This window comes from Dasypus novemcinctus, chromosome 5, assembly GCF_030445035.2.
Source record: "Dasypus novemcinctus isolate mDasNov1 chromosome 5, mDasNov1.1.hap2, whole genome shotgun sequence".
In the NCBI taxonomy this organism is placed as follows: Eukaryota; Metazoa; Chordata; class Mammalia; order Cingulata; family Dasypodidae; genus Dasypus; species Dasypus novemcinctus.
The window spans coordinates 166,954,634-166,972,606 of NC_080677.1; the positions used below are offsets into that span (position 1 = coordinate 166,954,634).

Here is a 17,973-nt window from a genome sequence, read left to right on the forward strand (position 1 = left end):
CTCAAAACGGCTCATAAACTGAAAGGTAAGCACTAGAACTGTAGCCCTCCTAGAAGAAAACAGACATGACCATGTATTAGACAAAGGTTCTTAAATATGGCACCACAGTAACAAGTGAAAAATAAAAAGCAGATGAATTGGACTTACCAAAATTAAAAATTTTGTGCTTCCAAGAACGTCATCAAGAAATTGAAAAGAAAACCGCCAGAATGGAAGAAAATATTAGTGCATCATATAACTGATAAGTGACTTGTATCTAGAACATAAAGAACTTTTCATGTCAACAGTAAAAAGAGAAATAATCCAATAAAAAACTGGATGCAAGATTTGAATAGACATTTCTCCAAAGAAGAGAAACAAAGGCCAATAAGCACTTGAAAGGTACCCAGTGTCATTAGTCCTCAGGTAAATGCAAATCAGAACCACAGCGAGGCACAGTCCACAGCGGTAGCTCGGCAATAGCAAGTGTTGGCAGAGCTGTGGGGAGATGAGAGCCCTCGGGCACTCTGGTGAGGACGTGAACTGGGGAAGCCACTGTGGAAAAGAAGGAATGTCAGCCACGGAAGGGAAAAAAGTCCTGACACAGCCACAACACGGATGAACCTCGGAAACATGAAAGGTCAGACACAAAAGGCCACAAAATATGCTTCTGTGTATATGAAATGACCAGAATGGACAGATTCATGGAGACAGAAGATTAGTGGTGGCGGGGGCTTTGGGAGGGGGGCAGGGAGCGCCTGCCGTGGGTCCGGAGTTTCTTTCTGGGGTGATGAAAATGTTCTAGAATTAGTGGTGATGGTAGCAGGACTCGGAATATTCTAAAAACCAGTAAATTATGTACTTTAAAAGAGTAAATTTCATGGCATGTGAATTAATTCGGTAAAGCTGTTTTTAAAAACATAATTAAATTTAAAATAATGTAAAGCTGCCGAGATTGAGTTCACATGTATTTTGAACATTTCAGTGTAGCTAAATTGAAAACTTACTCAGAGCTGCCTGGCCCTCGTGCCGCCTGGTGAGTAGCTGTCTAGAGAGGAGAAGAGGGTGTGCCAGGGAACGCCTCCGCGTCACGGGTGGGGGCCTCCGGCGTGGATGCACCTGCCTGGCCGTAGCGGGTGCTCAGGACCAGGTGCGCTGCTTGCCCATCAGGGCGCAAAGCTGGGCCACGCCATGCGCCTCACGCGGAAGGCAGCGCAGAAGGCGCCTGGCCATGGGCACCCTCCTCCTCCTTGCTTCCCTGAGCAGCGGTTTCCGTCGCCATCGGTGGTCAGCGCGGGCTGGCGCTGCCGCGGGGGCGCTCCACGGCCATGTCCCTCCCGCAGGTGCTTGCGGGGGCTTCCTGCAGACCGGGGAGGCGCCCGGGTTCCTCTTTTCCCCTGGCTGGCCCGACGGCTACAGCAACGGGGCCGACTGCTCCTGGCTCATCGAGGCCCCGGGCTCCACCGTGGAGCTCAACATCCTGTCCCTGGACATCGAGTGGCAACAGACGTGCAGCTTCGACAAGCTAATCATCAGAGACGGTGAGGAGCTCGCGCACCCCGGGGGCGGCAGCGCCCCGAGCCCCCGCCTGGCTGGGCTGCGGCGTTCACTGCCTCTGGCCGTCCCCCATCCCAGAGCTGTGGCTCGGAGGCTGACAGGATGCAGGCGGATTTGATGGAGAGGGACGCCCTGCGCAGCCAGGGCCTCCGCCATGCTGCCCTCTTCCATAGCCCTGGTGATCGGTTTTGGGCCCGAGGGCGGGTCTCTGGGGGGACGGGCAGAGTTGGGCAGCTTTGTGCTGGGCAGCGGGTGGGGGTCCCGACATGCCGTGCAGCTCCTGGGGGCTCCACCTCGGGGTTCCTCAGTGGCCCCAGGGCCAGCAGCCCAGCATCGGCCTGGAACTTGCTGGAACAGCATGTTCTCCCCCAGAATCAGACGCCCGGTTGGGGGGGTGGCGAGCCTGGTGAGTTAGCAGCCCCCGGCAGGGCAGGTGAGCAGGGGCAGAGCTGGCGCCTTGCTCACCACCTGCCCCACATGGTTACTGCGGGCCGGAGCTGAGGGCAGAGGCAGGCCAGTGCCACCTCCTGTGCACCAGGGCATGCTGGAGACCCGGAACTTTCCACGAGCTTCCCAGCTGTCAGATGTTGGCATTGTTGAAACGTGAGCGTGGCTGTAGCCCTCGGGCTGCTGGTCTGCAGACCCCCTCAGTCTCCTGAGCCCCCAGAGGCTGGATGCCAAGAGGGGGTCCCCGGGAGCAGCCTAGCAGGCCCTGAGCGGAGCTCCTCCCCTCCCCGGCGGCGCGGCCATCCACACACAGCCCAGCGGAGCAGGTCTTCCTGTGGACAAGGCTTGAAAGGCCTCCCATCGTGAAATGGGTGTCTTTGCGCTCATGTTCTGAACGTTCAGAATGAACCTCGAAGACACCTTCAGCAGGTGGCTGCCCCAAAGAAGCATGTTACAGATTTTCTTAGAATCCTGTCCATCAAGTGGCTGTCTGTTCCATCAGGAACTCTCCGGAAGCCTGGAGCCCAGGGGCCGCAAGCCTGCTTTCTGCCTGCAGAACAGGCGACACCTGTACCTGCCCTTTTGCACGAGGGCCAGGGGGAGCCGCAGCCCTGCCTTATGCAGCCGGTGCACAAGTCGGACCGTCTAACTTAGACTGGGTGTGCAGGTGGAGACACGCCTGGGACGCTGTGCCAGCCTGCGGGCACGGGCTCCTTGGCAGAGCTCAGCAGCCATGCGCCAAGCCACCGCTGGACAGCCTGGCGCCCAGCCCTCTGCCGCGTTGATCATGGACAGTGTGCATAGACACGGAATAGGTGCTTTCTTTCTTCCTTTACTTGCTGTACAACAGCCAGTGTCTGCTGTGTTAGTGGTGGGTATTTTATTCATTTGCACAATGTTAATATATTTTTAGGGTTAATTTTTGTGACCCACTTCACTTATTCTTTGCCCGACTGGTATTTTGCTTCTGGGTGACATTCTGAGGAAACCTCTAAAGGCGAGCAGGTGCAGGCAAGGACCCTTGTGACCCCTGGGCCGTGGCCCCGCTGGCTGCCCCCCAGGGCCCTGGGCTCTCCCGGGCGCTGAGCCGCTCCCCTGCCTGCTCAGTCACTCTGCTCGGTTGTTGTGACTCTAAACTGACTTGGCCCCTTCGGGACCAGGAGATGCGGTTCACGCCAAGGCCCACGCAACAGAGGGTTCGCGGAGCTGCGGCGTGCCGGGAGGGGAGAAGGGACTTCGTCGAAACGCAGCCCCTTGCCCGGCCCTGGAGCCGCAGGGCACCTCTGAGGCGCAGGCTGGGGGGCACCTGAGTCGCCCACCTCCTGGGCTCGGGGTGCTGCGTCCTGAGGGACGGGCAGGCCCCCGCCACCTTGGCTTTCCCGTCTACGGTGCCGGGAGGGCGTTGTCCAGGAGGGCGTTGTCCGGGCGGGGCCGGGCTGCGGGGAGCCCCCCGCGCCGGCTCCACCGTGCTCCACAGGCCGATCCTCCCAGCCGCGGCCTCGCCTCTGACACGGGTGCAGGGTGCAGCGTGGCCCTGGTGCCAGGCCTTCGGGCTTCGAGACGCACCCTCGTTCTCAAGATCAAGTTCATTCCTGCCGCGCAGAAGCCTCCAGCACCTGGAGTGGAGCCTGGGGCCCAGACGCCGTGCTGGCCGTGCTGGCTGCCAGCGGGCAGCGAGCCAGAAGGGACGTGGCACAGGCAGCCTCATTTCACTGCGAGTCGCTCTGCTGCGCTTCACAGAGATTACATGTGGTACAAGTTGAAGGTTTGGGCAGTCTTGTGTCGAGCAAGTTCATTGGCACCAGTTTTCCAACAGCATGTGCTTACTTTGTATCTTTGTGTCACATTTTAACGTTTACAATGTGTTTTTTGTTTTTAAGGAGTGACCAGGGATTGAACCTGGGACCTCGTGCCTGGGAGGCAGGTGCTCAACACTGAGTGCCGTCCACTCCCTGACAATGTTTTTTAAGATGTAATGCTATTGCTGAAGCTTTTTAGACATAAGGCTACTTGACAGCCTACAGCATGGAGTAGCGTAACTTTCACACGCACTGGGAAACCAGAACCTGCTCGCGGCTCGCCTGATCGGGGTGCTCGCTCCCCCAGGTGGTTTGGAACCCGATGGCTTCTCTCAGGGGTGCCTGTGGTTAGAGGTGAGTGTGGTCGTTTGTCCAGACAGCCTGGTTGAGGATTAGAAAAGAGCTCGAGGTCAGCAGATCTGCCCCGTCTCACTGAGAGATGAGCTGCATGTGACATGTGACAAGTGACGTCATGACATCCCATAAGCTCCAAAACGCGCGACACCTATAACTGGAGAGCAGGTTCCCACACACAGCATGGGCTGAGACGCACAGCGGAAGGTTCAGAAGCCAAAGGAGCGACAGACAAATTTGAATCGAAAACCCATGGACATCTCCGGGGTCACCAGCCCTCCGGAGAGGCCCTTCCAGCGTCTGCTTTTAAACGGTGCTGTTGTGCCTGTGAGCACGGACGTGGAAAGGAGTTTGCTTTCTAAAGCGGTCGGTAACGAGGGCGTTTTCATAGTGGCCAGTGCCCAAAAGAGTCGTGGAAAAGGGCACCTTGCTCCTCTCCCCTGCTCTCCTCCTGTTTTCATAGCTGGAAACAGTAATTCTCCACCTTACGGTAAAACCCGCTCCCCGCCAAGTCCCAAGGCCTCTGCACCCCTCTGCTCCCTGTGGCTTCTGCAGGGACTGTTGGTTTGAGTGAAACTGATGCCCACGAGAAGCAAAGGGGAAGGGTCTCGAGGGGCCACTGTCTTCTGCTTCCCCCGGACACTGCCGAGACTGCCCTGCGTTGCTGCTCTTGCCCTCGTAAGAGTCCACGCACGGACACAGTGAACAAGCAAAGAAAAGTCAAACAGAGAGCAGCCCTGTGCCCTGGGCCGAGCGAGGAGGGTCCTTTGAAATCTCTGCGCCTCTTGGGGAAGACCCAAAACAATGAGTGCAGATCTGGGATGAGCGCGGCCAGCGTCCAAAGGATGACCGGGTGAAGCGCAGCCTGTGTCCGAAGGATGACCCTGGACGAGCGCAGCCTGTGTCCCTAAGGATGACCCGGGGCAAGCGCGGCCTGCGTCCGAAGGATGACCCTGGGAAGAGCGTGGTCTGTGCTCTAAGGATGACCCCGGACGAGTGCGGCCTGCGTCCTAAGGATGACCGGGACAGAGCGCGGCCTGCATCCTAAGGATGACCCCGGACGAGTGCGGCCTGCGTCCTAAGGATGACCGGGACAGAGCGCGGCCTGCATCCTAAGGATGACCCCGGACGAGTGCGGCCTGCGTCCTAAGGATGACCGGGACAGAGCGCGGCCTGCATCCTAAGGATGACCGGGACAGAGCGCAGCCTGTGTTTCTCTGCGGGTGCAGGACCTGTAGCCCCAGGCCCTCTGGCCGGGGTCCTTGCTTCATTGCCGGAGGCTCAGATTTTGAGTCTGGCTCTGGAAAACGGGCCCAGGGTTTGGAAGGACCTTGGGGAGCCAAGCAGGGGCAGGGGCAGCTCAGCTGGGCGCAGGGGGCCGCTCCGGGTCCCTGCTGATGCCTGCCTTCCTTGGTCCTAGGAGACAACGAGCTGGCCCCGCCGCTGGCCGTGCTGTGCGGCCGGGAGGTGCCGGGGCCGCTCCGCTCAACTGGGGAGCACCTGCTGCTGCGCTTCACCTCCGACTTCAGCGTGACCAGGCCGGGCTTCAACGCCTCCTTCCACAGAGGTGTCCCCTCCTCCTCGGCCTCCACGCCGCATGCACGCCTGGCACGCGTGTGCACACGTGCTTGAGAGCGCGGGTTCATGCCTGCACATACACACGTGCACGCCTGACATGCTGACATGTGCCCAGCAGCCCATTTCATGCATGTGTATACACACATGCTTGAGAGCTCATGCTCCATCCATGTGATTACACACATGTGGCAGCTCGTGGTCCATACATGTATGATCACACATGTGGCAGCTCGTGGCTCAGACACAGATCTGCACGCACATCCGTCAGCTCATGGCTCCTGCATGCACGTGTGCACACACTTGACAGCCCAGGTTTTGTACGTGTGCGTGTAGGGCATGCACACTTCACAGCACCAGGCCCGGAAGGAGCTCCCAGCGGAACAAGAGCAGAGCTGAGCCCTCCCCGCCCACTCGCTCCCAGCCCTGCGCCGGGGGCGCGCTCCCCAGTTGTTGAGGCCGGGCATCGGGCGCGCCTTCTGCTCCTCTCCTGCTCTGCCTCCTAACCACCACCCAGCCACGGTGGTCGCTCCCCACTCCCACCCCTGCTGCACCCTCCCCCGGCCCCTGGGCCAGACGTCCCTCCAGGCTGGACCCCATGCTGCGCCTCCCCATGCCTCCCTGTGCCTACCCGTGCTGCACATCCCCAGCCACGCCTTGGGGACCTGTACTCGGCCTCCAGCCGGCCGAGCCTTTGCACGGTCATCGGCCTTCCCCCATGGGCTGTCCCTCCCTCCGCTCAGGCTGTCCCTCTCCGTGGCCTTCCCCAATGGCCCTGGACATGGAGGCCCCCCCACAGCCGTGCTTCCTCCAGGGCCCCCTGCCACTCACCTGCTCGGGAGGAACGCGGCTTGGCAAGCGGGGGGACTTCCCCTGGCCGCGGACCTCCGTGGCAGACCCCGGCGGGGCTTGGCGGGTGCACGTCCAGCTCCGGGCCACGCCGTTGCCCCTGACGCCCTGTCTCTGTGCGAAGGTTGCGGTGGCTCCCTGCACGTGGACAGGGGGCTCCTCATGTCCCCTGGCTTCCCCGACGCCTATCCCCCCCACCTCAACTGCTCCTGGCACGTGCGGGTGCAGAGCGGCCTGACTGTCGCCGTGCACTTCGAGCAGCCCTTCCAGGTGCCCAACGCGGACCCGTCCTGCAGCCAGGGCGACTACTTGGCGGTAGGTGCCCCTCGCGGCGCCCGCTCCCGCCCACGGCCGGGGGGGCTGGAGCTCCGGGGAGACCCATGCATCTCGGCTCGTCCTTGCAGCTCAGGAACGGCCCTGACATGGCCTCCCCGCCCCTGGGGCCCCTCGGAGGCAACGGCCGCTTCTGCGGCAGCCGGCCGGCGTCCACGCTCTTCACCTCGGACAACCACATGTTTGCCCGGTTCATCTCCGGCGACAGCGGCGGGGGCCAGGGCTTCAGGCTCAGATACGAGGCCATGAGCTTGGGTAAGTCTTTCGCCCCTTCCTGCCCCTGCTCGCTGGTCCTGGTCACAGGAGAAGCATTTTCCTTCCTGCACGAGGGGTGCCCAGGCCCCTTCACGGGTGGGGACGCCCGTGTGGTGACGGAGCCGGTGACCCTCCGAGGCCAGGGGCTCGTGGCCCTCCTGTGGACTGGGCAGCCGTTGGTCCACGCGGCGGTGAGACGCTGTCAGTAACTGCTGCTCTAAGGTGACCCTGAGCCCCTACGATCAGCCGTTTAATTACACTTCATCACAGGGGTCTTGACTTAAGTACCTTTGCTTATAATTATACTTACTGCTGCAATGACTTAATTTTGCAACGTTTATTTTTATGTAAGGTTTAATTGAATAAACAAGTGAGTGAGTATAGCTTCAGAACAGGGGGTATCCTATTCTGGTACTCTACTTCCCCACCGCCAGCCACCGCCAGCCTTTCCACCAGACCCACTTCCTCCCCTCCACCAGCCTTTCCCGTGCCCACTTCCTCCCCTCCACCAGCCTTTCCTGTGCCCACTTCCTCCCCTCCACCAGCCTTTCCCGTGCCCACTTCCTCCCCTCCACCAGCCTTTCCCATGCCCGCTTCTCCACCACCAGCCTTTCCACCAGACCCACTTCCTCCCCTCCACCAGCCTTTCCCGTGCCCACTTCCTCCCCTCCACCAGCCTTTCCCGTGCCCACTTCCTCCCCTCCACCAGCCTTTCCACCATACCCACTTCCTCCCCTCCACCAGCCTTTCCACCATACCCACTTCCTCCCCTCCACCAGCCTTTCCCCATGCCCACTTCTTCCCCTCCACCAGCCTTTCCCGTGCCCACTTCCTCCCCTCCACCAGCCTTTCCCGTGCCCACTTCCTCCCCTCCACCAGCCTTTCCCGTGCCCACTTCCTCCCCTCCACCAGCCTTTCCCGTGCCCACTTCCTCCCCTCCACCAGCCTTTCCCGTGCCCACTTCCTCCCCTCCACCAGCCTTTCCACCATACCCACTTCCTCCCCTCCACCAGCCTTTCCACCATACCCACTTCCTCCCCTCCACCAGCCTTTCCACCATACCCACTTCCTCCCCTCCACCAGCCTTTCCCCATGCCCACTTCCTCCCCTCCACCAGCCTTTCCCGTGCCCACTTCCTCCCCTCCACCAGCCTTTCCCATGCCCACTTCCTCCCCTCCACCAGCCTTTCCCGTGCCCACTTCTTCCCCTCCACCAGCCTTTCCCATGCCCGCTTCTCCACCACCAGCCTTTCCACCAGACCCACTTCCTCCCCTCCACCAGCCTTTCCCGTGCCCACTTCTTCCCCTCCACCCTGCCCACTTTTCCCACTCCATCGCCAGCCTGCCATGGCCCTTCAATGCCGTTCCCAGTTCTCAGCCTTTACCTCCATCATTCCGGGAACAACAGGTGCCATCCAGTTCACCCAGCTTTCACATCATCTCTCCACAACACTCCTTCTGTAGGTTTGATTGGATTTCTGGGTCCCTGTGCTACGTGCTTTTGCTCTCACCCTGATTGGTTGGTTTATTAAGTACCCACACTGTGCCAGCCATCGACTTCCACCAGGGCCTCGCGTCCATGGAGCAGACGGCTGGCAAAGAGAAGGGAGGGCGTGGTCCCCCGGGCCTTGGGGCTCCCGGCAGGTGGTGGACACTGAGCACACAGCACACCCGGCTCCATGGTTGAGGTGATAAGGCAGGCTCAGGGTACGAGAGCACTCTTCCTGCTGGGGGGAAGAGCAGACAGAGGCGATGTGGCAAAGCAGGCAAGGATGGTGGGTGCCAGAAGGCCTGCGGTGCTGGCCTGAAGGAAATGGGGGTGTGCTGGAAGGCCGGGACCTGAAGTGTGAGTGCAGACCATGGCAGGAGGCCGAAGAAAGAGGGCAAGGAGGAAAGGAGGGTTCCCGGGCCAAGGCAGCCACGGCGAGAGCGTGGACGAGTACACGTGCGTGGAGGCAGCCATGTGAGAGCGTAAAGGAGCACACGCCTGTGGAGGCAGCCACGGCGAGAGCGTAGAGGAGCACACGCGTGTGGAGGCAGCCACGGCAAGAGCATAGAGGAGCACACGCTTGTGGAGGCAGCCACGGCGGGAGCATAGAGGAGCACACGCGTGGAGGCAGCCACAGTGAGAATATAGAGAAGCACACGCGTGGAGGCAGCCACAGTGAGAGTGTAGAGGAGCACATGCGTGTGGAGGCAGCCACGGTGAGAGCATGGAGGAGCACACGCGTGTGGAGGCAGCCACGGTGAGAGCATGGAGGAGCACACGCGTGTGGAGGCAGCCACGGTGAGAGCATGGAGGAGCACACGCGTGTGGAGGCAGCCATGGTGGGAGTGTAGAGGAGCACACGCGTGGAGGCAGCCACAGGGAGAGTGTAGAGGAGCACACGCGTGGAGGCAGCCACAGGGAGATGTAGAGGAGCACACGCGTGGAGGCAGCCACAGTGAGAGTGTAGAGGAGCACACGCACATGGAGGCAGCCTTGGTGAGAGTGTGGAGGAGCACACGCTTGGAGGCAGCCACAGTGAGAGTGTAGAGGAGCACACGCGTGGAGGCAGCCTCGGTGAGAGTGTAGAGGAGCACATGCGTGTGGAGGCAGCCTCGGTGAGAGCATGGAGGAGCACACGCGTGTGGAGGCAGCCACGGTGAGAGCATGGAGGAGCACACGCGTGTGGAGGCAGCCACGGCGGGAGCATAGAGGAGCACACGCTTGTGGAGGCAGCCATGGTGGGAGTGTAGAGGAGCACACGCGTGGAGGCAGCCACAGGGAGAGTGTAGAGGAGCACACGCGTGTGGAGGCAGCCACGGTGGGAACATAGAGGAGCACACGCGTGGAGGCAGCCATGGTGGGAGTGTAGAGGAGCACACGCGTGGAGGCAGCCACAGTGAGAGTGTAGAGGAGCACACGCGTGGAGGCAGCCACAGGGAGATGTAGAGGAGCACACGCACATGGAGGCAGCCACAGTGAGAGTGTAGAGGAGCACACGCGCGTGGAGGCAGCCTTGGTGAGAGCCTGGAGAAGCACACGCGTGGAGGCAGCCTTGGTGAGAGTGTAGAGGAGCACATGCGTGTGGAGGCAGCCACAGGGAGAGTGTAGAGGAGCACACGCGTGGAGGCAGCCACAGGGAGAGTGTAGAGGAGCACATGCGTGTGGAGGCAGCCACAGTGAGAGTGTAGAGGAGCACACGCGTGGAGGCAGCCACAGTGAGAGTGTAGAGGAGCACACGCGTGGAGGCAGCCACAGGGAGAGTGTAGAGGAGCACATGCATGTGGGGGCAGCCACAGGGAGAGTGTAGAGGAGCACACGCGTGGAGGCAGCCACAGGGAGAGTGTAGAGGAGCACATGCGTGTGGAGGCAGCCTTGGTGAGAGTGTGGAGAAGCACACGCGTGGAGGCAGCCTTGGTGAGAGTGTAGAGGAGCACACGCGTGGAGGCAGCCTCGGTGAGAGCATGGAGGAGCACGTGTGTGGAGGCAGTGAGTGGGGGGGAGGGGGTGGCCCAGGCTTGTGGCTGTGGTGTGGCCCCTTCCGCGAACGCTGCCTGGAATCTCCACGTCAGCTTCCGTTCTGGTCGGGGCAGAGCAGGCACAGCGCAGCCAGTGCCCTCATGGAGCTCGAGTGCGTCTCCTGACTCGTTTAACAAATAACAAAATACACACTCTGCCACGGGCCACAGAGCTCCAAGGAGAAAACTAAAGTGGTGGGCGTAGGAGGAGTGTGTGGTGGGAGCAGTGGTGGGTGCTGATACCGGGTCCTGGAAGTGGGTGGGTGGGAGCGGGTGGGGGGTGCCGTCACAGGGCCCTGGAAGTGGGTGGGAGTGGGTGCTGGGTCCTCCGCTCGCACTGGGCCCTGGAGAGGAGCGGGGGGGGGGCGGGCAGTGGACGCTCCCCGTTGCCATGGTCTCCGGGTCTCGACGGCGGCTGGGAGCTGAGCGTGCAGGTCAGAGGAGGGTGGACGGGTTGTGGGTAGGGGTCCTTGGCAGGCTGTAACTTCAGGCATGAGGACGGAGGGTGCTAATCGGGGCGCCTGGGGGAGGAGAGGAACGGCCTCCGAGTGCTCCTGGGCTCTTCGCAATTCCCGGGAAGCCCTGGGCACGGAGGCGCTGCGGACGGGGAGGAGAGCCCACGGAGGACCGGGGTTCCCAGGGCGGCGGGAGGCCTGCCGGGGTGCCAGGGCCACCCCGCGAGTGCCGCGGGCACAAAGCAGGGTCGGAGGGTCTCGGGCTGGCCCTGGGTGGGTGTGTGCCTTGACGGGGAGTGGGGGTGATGGAGCGAGAGGGGCTGAGGATGCTGAGCGGCTGCAGTTTCCTCGAGCCTGGACGTGGGGAGAGAGCGGGAGGAGGCGTGGCAGGCGGAGGGTGGCGGCCAGGAGGGGCTGGCTGAGCGAGGCCCCGTGCGGGACGGCCCTGCGGTGCAGGGCGGCTCGCGCTGGTGGATAGGCTGGCTTCCTCCACGTTCTTCAGGATCGGCGCTGGGCTGGGACGGGGCCACGGAGGGGGCCACTGCTGGGAGCGTGGGGCGGGAGACCATGTCTGCAGTGGCGTCAGCAGCCGGACCCGCCGTGGAGTTGGGGTTTCGCCAGGGGAGCCCGAGGGAGAGACGGGCAAGGAGGGTGACGCCATCAGGGTGTGAGGTCGAGGGTCAGAGCCCCAGGGTTGTCCGGGGAGCGGTGGAATTCAGGAGGTGGTGCTGGCGGCGGACGTGCCGGGCAGCTCCACGTGAATTCCACTCCTTCCTGTTGCCTGTTGAGACCCAAGAGGACAATTAGTGGGACGTCGTAGCCGCTGGCATGGGCGCGTGTCCCCCTCGGCGTGCCAGGGCGCCCTGTGGCGCTAGGGAGGGGCATCTCCAGTGAGGAGGGCACGGCTTTGCAAGCAGAAGAGTGACAGGCCTGGCAACTCCCTCCCGAGCAGATTCAGAGCTGATTTGCTTCAGAGCACACGAGGGGCCCGAGACGGAGGGAAATGGGCGCTGGCAGGGTGGGTGGCGCCTTCCTCCACCTCGCCGTCGCCGACGTGCCTGTGCTTCCTGGCAGCCTGCGGGGGCAACCTCTACCTGCACGACGCGGAGGCGGCGGGGTACATCACCTCCCCCAACCACCCAGCGCGCTACCCCCAGCACGCCGACTGCACGTGGGTTGTGTCCGCCCCGCCCGGGAGGCTCGTGCGGCTGCAGTTTGAAGACCAATTCAGCATCGAAGCCACACCCAAGTAGGTCGCGCCCACTTGGTTTTTCTCCTCTGCACGCTCGAGTTCCTCGCTGTCAGCCTCCCCTGTCGGGCATCGTCCTTCCTCCCCCAGGGAGGCGCGTCCTGCCGGACAAGCCCGGACTTGCCAAGCCCACACTCAGCTCACAAATGACAAAGCGTTGGCTTGCCAGGTGGGCGTTTGTGTGTCCACACTCACAGGACGGCGAGTCCCGGGCAGCCTCCCCAGCTCTCCTCAACCAGAGTCCCTCGGGGGCCACAGGCTGTAGAGGGCTCGCCCGTGTCGGATGCAAAGGATAATCACGTCCCCTGAAAAGCCAGGCCCTGCCTCTAGCGAGCGTGTGCGCGCTTCCACGAGTATGGGCAAAACCTGGATCCAGGAGCGGTTCCTCCCAGCACTCACGGGCTATTGATTTTCTCCAGAATATTGGGTAACGACGTCCTCTTTTCTGGACACAAGGGGACCCCATCTGAGATTCCCCGTGAGCCTGGAGATCACCTGTGCAGGGTGACCTGTATCAAATCGTCAAGGCAAACCAAGAACTCGCGTTTTTTACTTTCCTGGGTGGGGGTTCATTTGAGAATGACTTTTGTATTTGTAAAGTGAATACAGAATATGGAAGGTAAGTGAATATTCTTCACAGTGGTACACGTGAAACCTGTCTTTTTGAGCTAATAACTGGAAGTCTGTTACCTTTAGAAAAAAAATATTACGCAGCCTTCCAATGAGACAAACCCACCAGAGCGACGCTGTCAGTGTCTCGTGCAGCAGAAACGGTGACTTAATTGCCAAGGTTTGAGCCCTTGGCCTTGTAAGATACATGGGTTGTTTCCCCTGTAGCTGTACCTCCAACTACCTCGAGCTGCGGGACGGAGCCGACGCGGACGCGCCCGTGCTGTCCCGGCTCTGTGGGGCATCGGTGCCCGGCAGCCGGCTGTCCTCACAGGAGTCCCTGCGCCTGAGGTTCCGGACCGGGAACAGCTCCACGCAGGCTGGGTTCAAGGCCAAGTGCTCCATAGGTAACGCGCCTTCCCCACGCCCGGGGAGTCGGGACAGCGGGCCTAGAGGCCACTGAAAATCACCCCTTGTTTTATTTTTTTAAATATTTTTAAATTTATTTTTTTTCATGTTACATTAAAAAAATATGAGGTCCCCATATACCCCCCACCCCGCTCACCCCACTCCTCCCTCCACAGCAACAACCTCCTCCATCATCCTGAGACATTCCTTGCACTTGGTGACTACATCTCTGAGCACTGCTGCACCTCATGGTCAGTGGTCCACACCAGAGCCCACACTCTCCCACATTCCACCCAGTGGGCCATGGGAGGACATACAATGTCCAGTAACTGTCCCTGCAGCACCACCCAGGACAACTCCAACCCCCGAAAATGCCCCCACATCACATCTCTTCCTCCCACTCCCTACCCCCAGCAGCCACCATAGCCACCTTCTCCACACCAATGCCACATTTTCTTCAATTACTAATCATTATAGTTCATGAATAGAGTATCAGTAAGTCCACTCTAATCCATACCCTATTCCTCCATCCTGTGGACCCTGGAATGACTGTGTCCATTCCACATCTATATCAAGAGGGGGCTTAGATTCCCCATGGATGCTGGATGCAATCCTCCTGCTTTCGGTCCGCAGTGTAGTGGTTATCACGTTTGCCTCACACCTTTTGTTTTAAAGAAGTCGTTCTCTCTGTCCACGCTAGAAATGGGCAAATAAGGTCTGAAACCACAGTCATTTATCACTTTCAATTTTTACTTTGATTTTCATATTGAAAACACTTTTTATGAACTTGGGTATTTTGTATTTTTTCTTGTTAGTAGAATAACAGAGCCCTTTCCTCTGAGTCTCTGGGGACAGGCCCAGCCCTGGAGAAGCAGCTCTGTTTGCCAGTGTTTGTTCTAGAGCGAGCACTGAGCACGCACACCGACGAGCCACTGCCGTGTGTTCACGCAGGCGCAGAAGCTCGTGTCCCGGAGGGCTGACTTGGGCACTGATCAAATTTATTTACGACAAAAACGGGGAGAGCCTAACTGTGCCATTCCCAACACCATGGTGGTTGTGTGTCTGGAGGCACATGGTGCGTCGTTGTGTGTATGACAGTGTTGTTGTCACACAGCACTCGATAGTAACTTCCATGACCCCAAGGTACCGGTCACTGCGGGAAACGGTGGCACTTGGAGCAGGAGCGGCAGCCTCGCCAGCCTCAGCGTTTCCCGCCCAGCGCGGCCCCTGTTCAGGGAGCCCCTCCTGGGGCTCGTCAGGGCCTGCCGCCCTCGCTCTGGCCTCGGGATGGAGTCTGCCTCCCTCCCCACCCCAGTCTTCCCCCCCAGCCTCCCCACCTGCCTCCCCCTGCCCCAGCCTCCCCGCCTGCCTCCCCTCCCATCTTCCCTCCCCCCCCCACCTCCCCTCCTGCCTCCCCGCCCACCTCCCTGTCTCCCTGCCTGCCCTCTCCACCGGCCCCAGGCCAGGCCCCGCACATTTCCCACGGGGCTCAGGAGCGTTGCTCTCCCATCATGGGTAAATCTCAGGTCCGGGGAGCACTGGCAGAGCCTTCCCGGGGTTTCTGGAACTTGGTTCCCGCACCATGGCGCCTGGCGATGGCTCGGAGCGGGCTCTAACCCACCGCTCCCTGCAGCCGCGTGCGGGGGCAGAGTGACGGGCCGGAGCGGCATGGTGGAGAGCGTGGGCCACCCCGCGCAGCCCTACGGGGACGACCTGCTCTGCGAGTGGCACCTCCAGGGCCTGGCCGGGCACTACCTCGCCATCCACTTCGACGACTTCCAGCTGCAGGACTCCCCAGGCTGTGAGAAGGACTTCATGGAGATCCGCGAGCAGGGCGGCCCTGGTAAGCGCCACGCCGGTGGGGTCCACCTACACGCGCCCCGACCCCTGAGGTCCAGCAGGGCTGGTCCAAGGCGGCCGGAGGCTCCAATGGAGCGGGCAGCACGTCCCTGCCTGGGGGGAGGACCCCGTCCTGAGTGGGGGAGGACCCATCCTGGCTCCAGCCACTGTGCCCTGGGCTTGCGGGCAGGCCGGGTGTGAGGCTGTCCCCCGTCCTGCCCCCCTGACGAGCCCGTCTCCGGGGGTGAGCAACCGAGCCACTGAGGACTGTGCGCCCCCCGCAGGCGGTGTGCTGGGCAGGTTCTGTGGCAGCGCTGTCCCTCCCCGCGTGGACACCTCTGGCAACACGGCCCTCGTCAGGTTTGTCACCGACGGCTCCATGACTGCCGCGGGCTTCAGGCTGCACTTTGAATCCAGCCTTGAAGGTGAGTCAAGGCTGGCTCGCTCGCGGGGCCCTGGGGTCCTGCCAGGGCTCGGGGCACGCACGCCCTGCTCCTTGACTCGCAGGCCAGCCTTAAGGGGGAACCTGCTGCAGGACCGCGGCTGAGCACCCTGGAGCCAGCCATGGGCCCCCACTGCCCTGGAGCCGGCCACGGGCCCCCACTGCCCTGGAGTGCCACGGGCCCTCACTGCCCCGGAGCTGGCCGCGGGCTCCCACTGCCCTGGCGAGTGCCAGGGCGGCGCCCCGTTGCGGGGGACTAGCTGCCAGCCCTGTTGCCGGCTTCCCCTCCACCCCGGGGGCCTGCACTGCTGCGTAGATCGCCGTGATGTCAAACGGGCTGCTCCCCGAGAGCAGACACAAGTGTGCCCCGAGCATCCTCGGGTGTGGGGACGCTGGCCGGGGAGACGGGATGTAAATGAGCACTAATCTCAGAGCCTCCCCGCAGCGGGGCAGGCCTGGGTGGACCCTCTTGTGACTCTCCTTCCCTTTCAGCGTGTGGCGGGGATCTCCAGGGCCCCGAGGGGACGTTCGCCTCCCCCAACTACCCGAACCCGAACCCCCACAGCCGGGCCTGCGAGTGGAGGGTCACGGTGCAGGAAGGAAGGAGGGTCCGCCTGACCTTCACCCACCTGCGGCTGGACGCCCGCCCGGCCTGCGACGAGGAGCGCATGACGGTAAGCGCCAGCACGCGAGTCGGGGGGGCGCTGCCCAGCCCCTCTCCAACAGCCGTCAGCTTCCAGGGCCATGGCCAGTGAGAGGGCCATTTCCCCTCCACACCATGACTTTCCCCATCCTGGGTTCGAAACATCACGGTGGGCATAAGAAATTAAATTGGAATTTAGGGGAGTTCTGCAAGCCACAGATGCCACGCGAAGGCCAGCAGATGACACAGAAAAAGTTTAGAAACTCCAAACTGCATGGAGTAGATGTGTAGTGTTGTCTAATGTTGCCTGCGACCCAATACTTAACCTCGATTTTACAATAAGGTTCTGTAGACACCCCATGAAAGGAAAAGAAAGAGGTCGGGCGGTTTTGGTATCAAGGGAAGGACAAAAAATTTCAAGCAGATATTCTGGATTGCGGGGGCACCACGTCCCTAAGCCCACGGCGGAAGGTGCCTGGGCGGATCGGCAGGCGCAGCAACGCCCTCGGGCGACGCGGTGAGCAGCCGGGCCAGCCCTGCACTGCTCCAGCTGGCCAGGGGCCTCCCGCCTGACGGGGTCCTCCCCTGGGGGCCCTGCACCCCAGGCCAGCCCCAGCCGGGAGGTAAAGTGGAGCCCATGGTACAGCGCAGCTCGCTGGGGCGCTCCCCTGCCTGCGCGTGCCCAGGGACTGCAGGTGACTAGCGTCTCCCCCAGCTCGCTCTGCAGCGAGCAGGGAAAACGGTTCCACCTCCTGGTCGCCGGGGCTGGGAGTCCTGGCGTTAGGTCGGACTCCTTGCTCTCATGCTGCACTGGGGCCCTCAGCGGCCCCACGGGTGGCTGGCAGGTGTGCGGCCTGCCGTCCCATCCTCGCCTGCCGTCCCATCCTCGCCTGCCGTCCCATCCTTGCCTGTCTAGCAGGTGTGCCGCCTGCCCCATCCTTGCTGTGTCTTAGCAGGTGTGCCGCCTGCCCCATCCTTGCTGTGTCTTAGCAGGTGTGCCGCCAACTCCTCCAGCTGTTTCCTCTGATATTCTTCTCAGGCTTGATTTTTCAGCCTCAGGCGTTATCTACTGACATCCCCTACAGCAGATGATTTATCCCCTCCAACTTCCTCCCAAGACACTCAAGTCACAGATTTTGTTTAAACTGTTATCCGTTGTTTACATCACTGCAATTATATAAATATCATTCACAACTAAGCCAACTAGTGAACTATGTATTTGCTTTTGTTTTTCTAAGAAATAGTCTGTCATTTCACATTTTCTTGGTTTTCTTTGTTAATCACTCATGCTTCTACGCTTCATCCACCAACGTGTGCAGTCCCACTTACATCACCCAGTATACCCCGTCAGCCCCCTTTCTCCGTTCAAACCCTTTCTGGAGCCCTGGCATCGGCTCCTAGCCTGAAGCCAGCCGCCATCCCACAGCTTTGGAAGTCCTTTCATTCCTCTCCTGGCACTGCCCTCGCTCAGTTAGTTTTTCTTTTTGGTGAGGAATAAGCTCTTGTAGCACCTTAGAAAGCGGCAGGGGTGAGACGTTTCTTGAGAAAATGCTGTCCTGGAGTTATCCTTGTTTTACCCTCATTCTTGGTTGGTATTTTGGATGGGTATAAAGGTCTAAGATGAAAGCATTATGCCTCTGAACTTTGAAGACATGGTTTATTTTCTTAGGTCCGAGT

At 60.9% G+C, this 17,973-nt stretch overlaps 1 protein-coding gene across 1 annotated transcript in view; it reads left to right on the forward strand.

Moving 5' to 3' along the window:
* Positions 1 to 17,973, forward strand: part of CUBN (cubilin) — a 242,374-nt gene that overhangs the window by 158,102 nt on the left and 66,299 nt on the right. The window contains exons 40-48 of the mRNA XM_058297911.1: positions 1,323 to 1,520; positions 5,557 to 5,703; positions 6,685 to 6,875; positions 6,965 to 7,148; positions 12,181 to 12,355; positions 13,193 to 13,371; positions 15,006 to 15,215; positions 15,496 to 15,636; positions 16,146 to 16,327. Coding sequence (XP_058153894.1) covers positions 1,323 to 1,520; positions 5,557 to 5,703; positions 6,685 to 6,875; positions 6,965 to 7,148; positions 12,181 to 12,355; positions 13,193 to 13,371; positions 15,006 to 15,215; positions 15,496 to 15,636; positions 16,146 to 16,327 — 1,607 coding nt within the window. The remainder of the gene's footprint in view (positions 1 to 1,322; positions 1,521 to 5,556; positions 5,704 to 6,684; positions 6,876 to 6,964; positions 7,149 to 12,180; positions 12,356 to 13,192; positions 13,372 to 15,005; positions 15,216 to 15,495; positions 15,637 to 16,145; positions 16,328 to 17,973) is intronic.